Source organism: Rhododendron vialii, chromosome 6a (assembly GCF_030253575.1).
Source record: "Rhododendron vialii isolate Sample 1 chromosome 6a, ASM3025357v1".
NCBI lineage: Eukaryota > Viridiplantae > Streptophyta > Magnoliopsida > Ericales > Ericaceae > Rhododendron > Rhododendron vialii.
In genome coordinates this window covers 10,993,613-11,008,751 of record NC_080562.1, presented here as the reverse complement: position 1 = coordinate 11,008,751, position 15,139 = coordinate 10,993,613, and the positions used below count along the sequence as shown (strand labels likewise).

At 37.7% G+C, this 15,139-nt stretch overlaps 1 protein-coding gene and 1 long non-coding RNA gene across 2 annotated transcripts; one reads left to right on the top strand and one right to left on the bottom strand.

Moving 5' to 3' along the window:
• The first annotated feature begins 5,752 nt into the window (after positions 1-5,752).
• Positions 5,753-11,814, top strand: LOC131331404 (uncharacterized). Its single transcript, XM_058365326.1, has 6 exons — positions 5,753-6,261; positions 6,898-6,996; positions 7,211-7,252; positions 9,727-9,856; positions 11,332-11,433; positions 11,528-11,814. Exons 1-6 carry the CDS (start codon positions 6,022-6,024, stop codon positions 11,599-11,601), a joined length of 687 nt encoding a protein of 228 aa, XP_058221309.1. The 5' UTR covers positions 5,753-6,021; the 3' UTR covers positions 11,602-11,814.
• On the bottom strand, positions 5,963-9,720 carry LOC131331405 (uncharacterized). The gene is made up of 2 exons (XR_009201376.1): positions 9,042-9,720; positions 5,963-8,577 (listed from the first exon to the last, which is right to left on the bottom strand). It is a non-coding gene; the product is annotated as an uncharacterized LOC131331405 (long non-coding RNA).
• Positions 11,815-15,139: the final 3,325 nt, after the last annotated feature.

Sequence of the window (15,139 nt, the reverse complement as noted above, 5' to 3'; positions counted from 1 at the left end):
GGGCCATTTTTGGGCATTTTTTTCACTTAGTTTTGAGCTATTTTTATATGGGCCATTTTTTTCAAAGCAAACAGTCCACCTGTTCTAGATTCACAAAATGCTGATAAAAAAAAAACATTCACTAACACAGATTCTAACACAGATACACAGTCCAAATTCACCACCCACCACCACCTACACTGTTCCATACTAACACAGTTACACAGTCACCCTTCACTACATTTGTTTCATTACAAAATACAACACCAAATTAACATTAAAAGTTTACAAAACATTTCAAGTTTACTACCAAAACATCACCAATTCAAAACATTTCGCCATCACCACCTCAACACATCAAGCCATACCTTGCCAAGGAAAACATAAGAAAGAAATTAAGGTAGTTCAAAATCAACCCGATAAATTAAAACAAAAATTTATAGACAAACAAAACAATTACATTTGTGTACCCATGATAAAACTCCTCAATCCAAGCACCAACCCATTAGTCCTTATCACTTGATTTTAAGACAACTAAAAACATAAAGAAAAAGACAAAGAAAAACATACAAGTAAAACATTCAACATAAAACATATTTAAGGACCATAAAATACTTGTCAATAAAAACTAAAAATAAGAGTAGTACCCGAATATAATGCCTCCATTCATCAAATTGTTCTCTTATATTGATCTTGGTTGGTTTCCTAATCCATTGTTGTGTGCAGATTAGTGCTTCCACAGTCTTTGGAGAGAGAGAACTTCGATAAGGATCAATGACACGACCACCCATGCTAAAAGCAGATTTGGAGGTGACCGTGGACACATAAATTGCTAGCACATCTCGTGCCATTTGAGAGACAATTGGATACTTCGAAGAGTTTAACTTCCACCAACGAAGTACATCAAAATTGTCACAATCATCCTCACTAGTTTCGCAAGATACTTTTCCAATTCCGTTTTGCTTGCCATGTTGCCCTCCTTTTGTTTGTGCATCTAAATTGAGATTTCAATGATTTATGATTACCAATGTCCGTTTCAAATCCATCCAAATCTACGGTGTCCGATGATCTCCCAACCTCTTTGTTACGCACATTCAAGTTACCATTATGCTTCACATACCATCCAAATAAACAGGTAATTTCACATTTTAACTTATCCATGAACTCACCAACTATTGCATTATCATAACCCAAGGTATTTTGCAAGCAATACTCAAAAAATGCAACTTTGCATCGAGGATCAAGAACAATCGCAAACATCATCATTTTATTAATCTTATCAAAATCTCCCCAATACTTGTCAAACTTCTTACGCATATTTTTTGCCAAATCATACAAATCACTATCCTCGTTTTCAAACAACTTCATAATGTCTTGTTGAATCAACACTATTTCATCAAAAAAAACATTGCAAGTGATGTACAAAGAACTCAAAAATTTCAAAGTTTCAACGTAAAACACTCGAAGAACCTTTACGTACAACTTAATCTTTTCTCAATCACTTGAACTTGGTGGCCCAACGTATTCCTTCTGCCCTCCCCCTCCCCTTTTTCTTTCTCTTCTCAAATTGAATTACCCTATCTATACCCTCAAAAGCATCAACATCATCAAAATCATTGTCCATCTCATCCTCTCTTACATTTAATTTAAAGTTCGGGTCATCACACAATCGATCAAAGACTTTTTGATAAGTTAAAGCTCTCCCCAAAATGAAATATGTATAGTTCCACCGAGTAGACACATCCAAACAAGATTTAAGCCTACACACAATTTTCTCTTACTCAACACATAACCAAAACTCTATCATTCTAGATAGGGAAGACCTCACATATCTCACCATATTGCGCACCCTTGCAATTAGGATATCAATCTCTTGCAATTCCTCACATACAATTAGATTTAAGATGTGTGCCGAACATCTCACATGCAAGAATTCATGATTTAAAATGGTCTTCCTATCTTTAGTCTTTCTCTCCAAGTAAGCAATCAAAAGATTATTCGATGATGCATTATCAACCGTAACGATTAGAAACTTGTCAATTCCCCAATCCAATAAGCATTCTTCAACCATTCTACCAAGAGTATCACCTTTGCGATTAGGAGCAACACAAAAATTTAGAATTTTCTTTTGGTACTTCCAATTCTTATCAATAAAATGACCCGTAAGACACATGTAATTCATATTTTGGACCAAAGTTAAAGTGTCCATTGTAAGACAAACCTTTTGATGCTTGAGTGTATGTTTCAATATTTTTTTCTCCTCCCCATACATGACCATGATTTGTTTTGCCATCGCAAGCCTACGAGGAGGATTCCACATTGGTTGAACGCTAATAAAATCTTTGAATCTTTCACCCTCAACAAATGAAACGGGCAACTCATCAATTATTATCATCCTCGCTAGTGCTCTTTTACAAGTGTCATCACTAAACGCCACAGGCACAAGATTTGCGTTTGTTTCACTATTGTGTTCTTTCTTTTGAAAACTAAGGAGTTTTTGCCAAGAACCCTTAAATTTCTTACTTGGTGGATATTTGGTACACTGATACGTTAGATGATGAGTTGGTGATTTAATACCCTTTAACTTCGAGTAACAAGCATAATTTGTCCCACATTAATTGCATGCAGCCCTAGGTTTTGGATGACTTTCAGGTGTAATAAATGTAAAATGCTTCCAGCATGGAGCCCTTTTTTTCAGACCACCAACTTTCTTTTTTCAGACACATTGTTAGTTTCAGGCATCAGATCATCATTTAGTTCAGCATTTTGAGGGATATCAAACTCAATAGCTTCATCCATAATGTCATCATCATCAATATCATCAATCCAACACAACAGAAAATTAAAACCAACATAATCACAATCTGATTTTTCATGTAAACTAATTTGATTTTCAGTCCATCACCTCATGTTCATGCGAAAATTAAGCAGTATGTAAATTGTAAACACTAAATCCATTAAACTCATGAACTGTATTCTAAAATAAAAAAAAAATGATTTTTCAAGCCAATATAGGGTTTTAAGATTGAGTACCTCATGCTCACGATCAGACATTTCGTCGGCGTTCTTGAGGAGGTTCTAGCGGAGATGAGGGACGAGAGATGAACCTGAGAAGTGAATTTAATTAGGAAAAAGCAGAAAAAAGAAAATCAGAGCTGAAAAGAGCTTAAGATCGTTACTGTTTTTAGAAATCGTTTTACTCATTAACTCAAGATCAAAAGCCCTAACTTAGAAATCGTTTTACTATTTTTTTTTTGAAATCCAACATCAAAAGCCCTAATCCGGCTAATCATTTTAGCCCTAACCCTAAAACAAACCAGCGAGTCACTAAGACGTAATTAGCTCACTCACCAGAGAGAGAGAGGGGGAGATGGAGAGAGAAAGAGAATCGAAGATACAAGATACGAACCTTATCAGATCTGCTGGCAGAGGAACGATTGGAGGGACGCGAGAAGTTGGCATTGCATCTGTTGGGCTCCTTCTTTGAGGAGTTGGCGGCGACTGGGGGTGGTTTGGAGCTCGAAAGAAAAGAGTCTGAGAAAGAGCTTAAACGACGGAGATCGTTACTGGAGAATGGAGAATTGGGTGAGAGAGAAGTTAGAGAACTGGGGGATGGTGGACAAGGCAGCGTACGTGGTGGGCCACAAGGGCGGCGCTGATGGAGGAAAGCGAAGGAGATCGTGAAGGTGAGAGAGAAGGGGGAGATTTGGGGGAAGAGAAAAAGAGGGTGAAATGTGATGTCTGCGGTCTGGAGTGGAGAGTTAGAGATAGGGTAGGGTTTGGGATTGTTTATGTGGATAGTGTAGATTACAACACCAAATTGATTGACAGTCAAGATTAAAATGATTTATATAAATATATATAATATATACGGTTCGGTCCTACGTTAGTTGGGTCGGTTCAGTCTTCATTTGGTTCGGTTCGGCCCGTATAGATTTTCATAAAATCGAGACCGAACCGAACTGATTTAGTCTTCATTTGGTTCAGTTCGGTCCGTATAGATTTTCATAAAATCGAGACCGAACCGAACCGATTCAGTCTTCATTTGGTTCGGTTCGGTCCGTATAGATTTCCATAAAATCGAGACCAAACCGAACGGTTCGGTTTGGTCCACCCCGAATCTCGAAAAACTGCCCCTAGACCGACCAAAGACCGAACCGATCGGTTGATTTTTTCGGTCCAGTCAGGTTCGTAATAGCCCTACCATAGGGTGGGCCCGAGATTAGTCATCCCAACCCATCGTCAAAATGGGCCAGTTGTGCTATTTCTGTTAGCAAATAGACTGAATTTAGCATCGGGTAACGGGTGTTTGCTTTAGGGGATTAGTCATCCGAGCCCATCGTCAAAATGAGCAAGTTGTGCAATTTCTGTTAGCAAATGGATTGAATTTAGCATCGAGTAACGGGTATTTGCTTTAGGTGCTTATTTGAAATATCATAAAGTTTAAGTGTTTATGAGGCATTGAGGTGTAAGGGTATTCACAATGCTATAATAAAAAATGGATAACCAAAAATTGTCACATCAACTTTTGATTATCCATTTAAGAGATTATTAAGAATAACAACGTAGAGATCCACAATGACATAATTAAAATTGAATAACTAAAAATTGCCACATTACCTTTTTAAATTACAAAAAAATTAATAACTGTGAACATAGATATAGTTTTTTCCAAAAATAATTTTGAGACTAATAAACACTATTTATTAGAAATAGAAAATAATTTTTGATCTTTTTTCAAATTTAAAAAAAAAAGAAAAACAGTTTTAAGAAAAACAGCTCTTATGTAACTACGGATTTTATAGTGTTTCTATAAAAAAGGTTTTGAAAAAAATATTTTCTTATACAAAACAATTTTTCAAAAAAAGAACAATATTTTTGTATAAAAAGTTTTAGGTAAAATATTTTTTTTGAAAACATTGTTGAGAGAAATAGAGAGGGGGGGAAGCGATAGAACATTTTTTTGTAATGATGTGTGTGTGTATTTGATTGAGAATATGAGGTTCATTAAATTTGGCTATTAGCTAAAAGTTATTAGTTTTGGTTATTCAAAATCCAAAATTTGATTATTTTTAAAGAAATTGCTAAGTTTGATTATAACATTGTAAGTCATATTTTCACTAATATTGTTAACTTTAAAAACTTAGCACTTTTGGTTGTGCCATTGTGGATACTCTAAGTTCTGAAATTTTAAAAATTTTCCCTTACACTAAACAACACAAAAGAAAAAAGAAAAATCGTATGGAGCCAAAACGCCATAGTCGGACCCGTCGATCATACTCGTGAAGGAGGGTTAGAGTGACCAGGTATGAACACAGAGCAATATCTCTAGATGGACCCACCGTACAAATTTAAGCTCGTTCCCGCCGCAGATTGAAGACTGGAGCTGCTACAAATGTCACCACTGCCACCACCTTCATTGAACTGATTCCAAGAAACTAATGTTGTATGCTCTTTAGTTTTCAAAAAATTCTCCCTACTTCCAACATTTCTCTTTCTATCTCTCTCAATTTATTAACCCTATTATTTTTCAAAAAACTTTTCAAAAACAAACCAAACACACCACAAATCTAGAACTATAGATCTGGTTTTCACTTTTGTTGGAAAATTTTATGTACCCCGAAAGAGTACCCAAAAATTACCCCGAAATTTGAAAATCAATGGTCCAAATTAATTTTAAGTAAATCTAAATTATCAATTTTTAAATTCGAAGTAATTTCTGGCCTTCCGGTTACTCTTTCGGAATATCTAGCACTCCTCCTTTTTGTTTCTCAAACAATTCTCACACTTCACGTGTGCATCGAAACTTCCGCTTTCCTTCGATTGCGTGGACGGTGGTGGCCTCCCCGCGAGTCATTCTCCCAAACGCGTCAATTTGGACTATGAACCTCCCATTAATTAATTAATTAATCCCGCAGCAGAGAAAATCAGGCACCACTATCTCCCCCTCTATAAAGCCAGCGGAAAACCAGCCAACAAATTCAAAACAGAGTCAGAGTTTTCCCGCAAAGGCTTCGGAACGAGAAACACGGGTATTTTAAAATGGGAAAGCAAGAAGAACAAAATCAGCAGAAAATCGAGAGGAAGAAGCCCAGGTTTCTGTGCCTACATGGGTTCAGAACCAACGGCCAGATTATGAAAACGCAGATCGAGAAATGGCCCCCGTCCGTGCTCGAGAAGCTCGATCTCGTGTTCGTCGACGCCCCTTTCCCGGCCAACGGCAAATCCGACGTGGAAGGGATCTTTGATCCTCCTTACTACGAATGGTTTCAATTCAACAAGGTCAACTTTCCTTTTCTTCATTCATATAATGTCTTACTATAATTCAGCGAGTTCGAAACTAGAGTTGTCTGGATTAGTTTAAGCATGCTGCAATCAATTAGGATTGGGAAATCCTATAGTGCAAGACTCTGCAAGGCATCCCGTAAGGCGCACCCGGGTCATCGATCTTGACAATGAATGATTGGATATAATCTGTGCTTTTACAAATCCTACCCGTCCATTGTTTGGATGGATGAAAATCCAAGACGTCTATTGTCGAGATGAACGGCTGAATTGGCTGTACTACACTATACGTGTAGTACGTGCGGGAGGTGCACTACAGCACCCCGGGTCCAATCAATTATGGGACCAATTTCATAGCCTGACGAATAAAACTCCGTGTGTCTAAGTCTAAGTCGTGGATTTGATACATGTGTTCTACAGTACCTATTTAAATAAGTAGTACTTTGTTTTTGTTTTTGAATGAAATATGATACTTATATTTTGAGACAATGTTCTGTCTTGTAAAATAGAAAATAAGCATTTAAAAAATAAAAATATTAGCGGAACTCTTGGATTTGATATAAAATTTGTTTGTAAGCTTATGTCCCTAGTTATATATAGCTTTTGAATTTTATTTTTCTTTTTGTTTTTCAGGAATTCACAGAGTACACCAATTTTGACGAGTGTCTGGCGTATATAGAGGATTACATGATAGAGCACGGACCATTTGATGGTCTTCTTGGTTTCTCTCAGGTACAGTACTCTGTATATTTCAATCTTTCATATTGTTTTCATTAGTGATTTTTGCATTTAATTTTTTTTTACATACGGTCAGAGTGTCCGGGCCATTGCATTCCATTTTTTTTTTTCGCTCATCATTTATTGTTCTTATTCCCACGTTAATTCTTATTTTTTATTCTTTGTAATTTGTACAAATAATTAATGGAGCTGTTGGTGAAAATTTCAGGGCGCAATTTTATCTGCGGCTTTGCCGGGTCTGCAAGCTGAGGTACTCTTGTGCACTGATCAAATACGTCAACTCAACTCTTCAATTCAAAAAGTTCTTGTTCTTGTTTTTGTTATTCGTTTTTCTTTCTTTTCCGGTCGAATAAAAGTGATACAAATGTAAGTAGAAGTAGTATTTAGATCAGCTCCAATTTATAAAGGAGCTACCAAACCCATACTAAAATGGGGGCAGCTGCTAAAAGGAGCTACCAAACCCAAATAATGGAGGGCATCTCCAGCCTTTGACTCTTTTGTTACTCAGAATCAAATTACGAGTTAAAACAGCCTGAAAGCCATTTTCTGACACAAAACTATAACAAACTGACTCTAATTAAAATTTTTAATAAATTTAAAAAAAAAAAGACTCGAACTCTAGACGTCTATTTCTTCTTTCTCAATTTTACATGTACGTCAGTCAAAAGAAACTTTACTCAACTGTGAGTAAAAGTACGAGTAAGGGACTCGCAGTTGTCATTTATGTTTAGTTCTTTTTAATGAAGGAAAATGGAAGAAATAACATTTACAACACTAACAGCCTGTTTGGCACCCGCATATGGTATTGGGCAGATAAGGAATTAGAGGGGATAGGAGGTGGATAAGGGATTCGGTAGTAAAGGCAATTACAAGGAAATCAATATCTTTCATCCTAATCTAGGCATGGCCTGACGCAACAGCGATACTTTTAAATTGTCAAACATCTAATTAGGAGTCTCAAACAAGAAAAAATATAAAATTAAGGATAAAAGACACTAAATACCTAGACGATCAAATGCACTCCAACCAAAGATGAACGCACTAATGAACTCCCAAGAATTACAGATTTGTCAAGTTGCCACGAGTTGCTCCGCCAATGACATCGTATAGTGAGAGTATTGAAGCACATATATCGTTGTGAAGCTCAATTGATAGAACCCGATCTATAGACAAAATTCGTCCAAAGACGAAACTAACAACTCTCGTTTGACAAAACTCTCGTAAAATGAGTGACAAAACTCTCACAGATTAGACGACAAGTCGTTGATCTTGAGAGACGGGAAAAAAAAGGTAAAAATAAAGAAAATGAGTCGGGATAGTACCATGACCTTCTTCTCCCGCCACCGCACACGGGTATGGAACCCGCAGGTGGAGGGAAAGGGAGAAGAGGAGTTGTGGTGGCTAGGGTCGAGAGAAAGAGAGAGAAAGATAGGGTCGGCAAATTTTTTACGAAGGCAAGAGATTCAGCGAAGGAGTTAGATTGATAGTTGATATGGGTGGACGAGAGTAAATGGATAAAGAAATAATGTGAGAAATTACTTAGTTGTCCTTATATAATTCTTAGATTGATACTCCCTCCGTGACTCCGTCCCTAATTAATTGTCCACCTTTCTATTTTGGGTTGTCCCAAATTAATTGTCCACTTTCCAAAAATGGATGGGTAAGACTTGCCAAAATTCCTTTTTTGCCCTTCTTTTTAAAATTGAACTAGTAGTACGTACATTTCAAAAAATTCACATTAAATGCTTAAAGTCAACCAAAACAAAACAGATTCCCAACTGATATTGCCGCCAAGTTTTTGAATTTAGTTGCATTAATTTTTTTCAAACTCACAGAGATTTTAATTGAGGGGCATTTTTGGAAAACAAATATTTTTAGGGTATAATAATGTTGTCTACTTAAAAAGTTGGATTCCCCGTAGTGGACAATTAATTGGGGACGGAAGGAGTAGTTGATATGGGTGGATGAGAGTAAATGGATAAAGAAATAATGTGAGAAATTACTTAGTTGTCCTTGTATAATTCTTGCAATAAGAATACAGAAAGGATTTGAAGAGTTCGGAGGCACGACAGTAATTTCTCACACTCGGATAAAGCTAAAATGGTGGGTGGGGTGAGATAAGATAAGCTAAAATCCCTGCAAGGTTCTTGCTTATCCTGTTTATCCTGGCTCGATGGCTCTAACTAATTCCGAACGTAAATGAGTTCGGATAAGTTAGTCCGGATTACCCTTTATCCCCCTTCCTTGTACTCCATGGGTCCCAAAGCTTGTTTGTCAAACCGTGACATTTAAGGAATACCACCCAAGTGTGGTTGGTTTCTTACTCTCTTTCTCTCTCTCTCAAAGTAGAGGTCTTGAGTTGAAATCTTCATGGAAGAGGTGATCAATTTCTGTTGTCAATTACTACATCCTATTGTATGGCGAAAAAAAAAAAAAAAAAACCCCGGTGACATTTTAAACACCAGAAGAGCAAAGCTATCAAAGGTGTCAAAACTGACTCCTTCAGAATTAATTTTGGCGTGCTTTAGTGCTAAAAGTCAAAGGAATAGTAATTTGACAAAACCTAACTTTCTTAGATTTATCACCAAAATGACATTGCCAACATTTGAGGCAAGTTCAACGACCCTACGAGAAGCCTTTTGCCATGTTTTGGGCCAAATTTTTCGATGATAATGACAACATGTCAAATGATTTTTTTCTATTTTTTTCATGTTTTATTTGCAGGGAGTGGCCTTAACGAAGGTACCAAAGATAAATTTCTTGGTAATAATTGGAGGGGCAAAGCTGAAAGAGCCCTCACTGGCAGAGAGGGCATATTCGTGTTTGATTCGTTGCCCGTCCCTCCACTTTTTAGGTATTTCCACTGGTTCATGTTGTTTTTTTTGTGTCTCTGCCATTGGCAAATTCTTCTATGTAGCTTCGCTCTTCACAGAGGCTATAAAAAGAAATCAAGTTGCTAATAGACGGTCCTTTTTTATTACTATTATTTATCGCTCGCATGTTTTTCACATTTTTTTTTTCCATAAAAATTAAGTCGTGATTCATATTTTTGAGTCTCACAAGGATGATATCAACGACAACACAACAACGATGTTTATATATATTTGCTCAATTTGGGTTCAAAGAGACGCCCTTTTCTTTTTCGTTTTTTTCCTTGAGGGAATGACAACGACAATAATAACAATATCTGATTATTCAATTTGGATTCAAAGATACACCCTCACCTTTTTTAAAACTATATATAAATAAATTCCCTGTTACTTGTGGACTTGTGTTTGACCGGCATATAATTTAATGTGCGATGGCTAAAATTTGGAAACTCTCTCCTCCGCTCATTCTGCCTTCTATTTGGACTGTGGACCCATTTTTCAAAGGAGAAATCGAGAAAATAACTTTTGAACACAACCGTATCTGGATCCGTCGGATGTATGCGCCGGCCTAAGTGCATTTAACGGTTCTAAATGCAATGTGTCCGGAGCTATGATTTACAATTGTGTTCCTACCATTGCTCTTGTTCGAAAGTGGTAGGTAAAACTGTGTTCACGTTTGCCTACCAATTTTTTTTTTTTGGTCAAACGAAAAATTTACCCACCACTTTCGCTCGAGCGGAAAGTATACCTACCACTTTTGAACAAGTTGTAGGTAAATTTTCTGTTTAACTAAAAAAAAAAAAAGGTGGTAGGTAAACGTGGTTACAATTTGTTTTTTTATCTCCACAATTAATTCGGTAGGTACAGAGAGTTGAAATTTTTATGGAGTTTTTATAAAGGTAAATAATGGATCACAATTTTGTTTTTTTTGATATGCTGATCACAATTTGTTAGGTATAGAGAGTTTATAAATGTCCATATTTTTTTTATCATATGGAAGCTACAAAAAATTGAAAATAAACATTCTACTATGTCTAAATTCTAAAACAAGGACCTATCTAGAGTGGGCGCATGTTGGGCAACTTGTCCCCACAAACTTGAGATTTTTCCATTTATCTGTCTTTCTTTTATCAGAGCCTGATTTTTTCCTCACTCTTTGGATTAATTAATTTTTAATTCATGCTTTTTTATTTTTATCTTGAACTCCTTTCTTTCTTTATCTCTTTAAACTATTTCAGAAAAGCTTGATGGACAATGTTAGACTTGGATTGGGATTCATATATGGTTTTAAATTTAGAATTTACGTATCAATTGTAGTTCAGTCCTATTCAGCAAAAATTCTGGATTCGCCCCGAACATAAAAAGTTTTAAGTACTGTAGATGTTTTGGGATATAGTTCGAAGCTTCGTTACGTGTATATGCTACATCTAATATATTCGCAACCCGTTGATTGGTGCAGGCGAGACGGATTTCCTAAAGCCATATGGAACTGAACTCTTGGAATCATTTGTAGATCCTGTAGTGATTCATCATCCTAAGGGCCACACAGTTCCAAGACTTGGTAAAAAATTCCTGAATCACTGTGACTACACTTCTTTTTTCAACAACAGATTGGCGATATTCGGATTTTGAATCTTTTCTACTCTTTCTTTCAGATGATAAAGGTTTACCAACCATGCTGAACTTTGTCGAACGGATTCAGAAGGCGGTAACCAGGAACGAAGAATAAGAGTTCACCCATATATGGTCAGCGAAGGCTCCAGTAACGTAATAGCAGAAAACCTGTACTACTTAAGATTATGATTTTGTTTACCCTTGTAGCTAGACAACAAGATTAAAACCAAAAAGGCTTCCGACTTTCGTTTCATAAGTTGGAAACTAATTTAGACGCTCAATTTTCAGCGTGCGGATGCTCGTCAAAAAGTGTTGGTTCCCTGTTCCATTTTTATTCTTAGGAGAGTGGCATTCTGGCTTCTGAGGAAGGCAGGGATGCGAGCTTCGCAATAGAATAACCAAGGAGTAACACAGTTACTACGTACTTACGTTAGAGAAGGATCCTCTCATGAGACTTTCTCGTGTAATTTCTCATGTGATCTTTATGCGAGGAGTTCCATGGGGATAATACAAGCCATACATCGTACATTTTGAAAGTCTCGTTGTTTTAATTACAGATAAAAAATCAGATTAATCAGATTTCGCTGCGTTGGCCGTTGAGTCGTAATTAATCAGTGAATAAATCACACTTGTCCACTGTGTAATTTTTTGGACCTTTATAACTGCTCAAAAACGAGATTCGTTCATTGAGTTATTGATATCGCTTGCGGTTTTATAGGTTTGTTCTACGCGATAAGCTCTATATAGTGAATGGTTCAGATTATACATTTTTTTTTAGCTCGGGACGATGCTTGTTATTTGGGCATAGCCATCCTAATGTGCCTTGGGCACAACAAGCTAATTGAGTTCTTTACTTTATTGCTCTTTTTTAAGTTGTCCGATTCCGTCTTATCGACCATGACTGACTTCAAGGCTTCAAGCACTATGTGTGCAAAGGTGATTGTCGACCCATAATAAAAAAAATAGAACAACCCCGAGTTTTATAATTGATTAGCTACGAACCCGAGAACCCTCATAGCCCCTTTGGCAATGGAGGTGAGAAAAGAAAAGAAAGGGGAGTGGTCTCCCTTATTAGTGAGAAAAAGAGAAGAAAGGGTTGTGGTTTCTCACCCATCCATCCAAACAATCGTGAGAAATCAAACTCTCTCCACATCTCCAGCTACTTCAACTCTATCTCCGGCAACTTGAAACTCACTGTTTCTCTTTGCTCCAGCGACCAAACATCATCTTTGTTTCTCTCTTCTCTAGCGACCAAACATCATCTTCGGCGACTGGTCCGAAATCATAGTGTTTAAAACTCAGTTTTGATCACAAAAGTAGCTTCTCATTGACGAGACGAAGACAACAGAGCAAATACGACGATTCGATGAGAGGGTGGACCACACGTGCTGCCAGAAGTTGCGCGAGATCTACTCTCACCCACACGCCTCACTCTCTCCCTTTCTCACGGAATCTCACCACTTTTGGTGAGAAACGTAACTGGGGTGTGAGGGGGTTCCCATCTCCCTCCTTCTCTCACCCTCTCTCGCCTTCTGGGCCTTCCAAATGAGGGAGAGAATCTCCCTTCATCCCCTTTCTTTTCTCTCGAAATCCCCCGTTCCAAACGAGCTGTCAAAGTGACATTGATTAATTGTTGGGAATGCCTTGTATTCTTTAGTCCCACATTGGTTAATTATGTTGTTTCCGTTTTTGTAGCCTATTATAAATAAGGCTTTTGGGGAACTTCTAAGAATTATCTTTTGGGCTTTCATATTGTGGCCTTTCTAGAGTTACGGATTATAGCCGGCTCTTTGTATCTCTTCTTCACGTTGGTTAGTGAATCCTCTCTCTCCTCGCCCGTGGACGTACCCATCTTGGGGAACCACGTATATCTTGTGTCTTTGTGATTTCTTGTTTAGTTTTCAATTTCTCGTTATTAGCTTGCATTCATAGCGTTCGTTACAACAAACTGGTATCAAAGCCTTAGGTTGCAAAAACTAGGGTTTCGTTTCCGATTGTGGCTATGGCGGCTAAATTCGAGATTGCGAAGTTTGATGGGCAGAGCAGCAGTTTCAGTCTTTGGAGAATAAAGATGAAGGCTCTGTTAACCCAACAAGAATTGCACAAGGTTTTGTTAGGCAAGATTAGTTCTGGAATCAAAGAGGAAGATTGGGATGATACGGATGCCAAAGCTCTGGGTTCTATTCAGTTGAGTCTGGCAGATGACGTTCTTCGCGAGGTGGAAGAAGAAACTTCAGCGGCAGGAATTTGGCTGAAGTTGGAAGGCATATATATGACGAAGTCGCTCACCAACAGGTTATATCTCAAACAACGTCTTTATACGTTTCGTATGCGAGAAGGTATACCTGTTAAAGATCATTTAGACGAGTTCAACCATATTATTATGGATCTGAAAAATATTGATAGTAAAATTGAGGATGAGGACCAAGCCCTAATTTTGCTATGTTCTTTACCACTTTCATATGAGCACTTTGTTACAACCCTATCGTATGGCAAAGACACGATATCTATGGAGGATGTTAAGGCCAGCCTATATTCGAAAGAATTGAGGAAAAAAGTGTCCGGTGAGGGTGATGCACATGCGGAGGGTTTGTTTGTTAGGGGAAGAACAACAGGAAGGGAGGAGTCGAGTAATAGGGGAAGATCCAGGTCACCAGGTAAGAAGAAGGGAAAGTGCAATTATTGCAAGAAACCCGGGCACTGGAAAAATGACTGTTTAAAACTCAAGAAGAAGGAAAAAGAAGACCAGAAATGGGGTAAAGTAATTGCTGGAATTGCTGAAAGTTCAGATGAGTCAGATAATGTGTTATCAGTTACAGAGGGCGATTCTCGCTCTAATACCGAGTGGGTTCTAGATTCTGGATGTTCATACCATATGTGTTCGCATAGAGAGTGGTTTTCTACTTATGAGGCGGTCAATGGTGGTACAGTTTTGATGGGCAACAACATGGCCTGTAAGACTGTTGGTTCAGGAACGATTCAGCTTAGGATGCATGACGGTATTGTTAGGACTTTATTTGAGGTTCAACATGTTCCAGATTTGAAGAAAAATCTTATATCCCTGGGTGCTCTTGATTCTCATGGTTGCAAATTCCTCGGTGAAGGTGGAGTTTTGAAAGTCTCAAGGGGTGCATTAGTACTGATGAAGGGTCAGAAGCGTGGTAACCTCTATACACTCCAGGGCAGTACAGTTATAGGTGCTGCAGCAACGGTGCTTCATCCAAGGTTTCAGATTCAGACTTGACTCGTTTGTGGCATATGCGCCTTGGGCATATGAGCGAAAGGGGGATGACAGTTTTGAGCAAACAGGATTTGCTATGTGGCCAAAAAATTGAGAAGCTGAATTTCTGTGAGCATTGTGTCTACGGCAAGCAGTGCAGGGTAAAATTCAGTACGGCTGTTTATCGCACCAAAGGCACGGTGGATTATTTTCACTCGGATCTTTGGGGTCCCGCAGAGGTAACTTCTAAAAGTGGTTTTCGATATTTTATGAGTATTATCGATGATTTCTCTTGTAAAGTTTGGGTGTATATGTTGAAACATAAGAGTGACGCCTTTAATACATTCAAACAGTTTAAAACTTTGATTGAGAATCAGACTGGTAAGAAAATAAAACGTTTAAGAACTGATAATGGTATGGAGTTTTGTCTTGG

Coding starts and splice junctions, on each gene's coding strand:
- LOC131331404 (XM_058365326.1), top strand. CDS start 6,022: ATGGGAAAGCAAGAAGAACAAAATCAGCAGAAAATCGAGAGGAAGAAG. Junction 9,857..11,331: donor CCCGTCCCTCCACTTTTTAG/GTATTTCCACTG, acceptor TGATTGGTGCAG/GCGAGACGGATTTCCTAAAG. Junction 11,434..11,527: donor CCACACAGTTCCAAGACTTG/GTAAAAAATTCC, acceptor TCTTTCTTTCAG/ATGATAAAGGTTTACCAACC.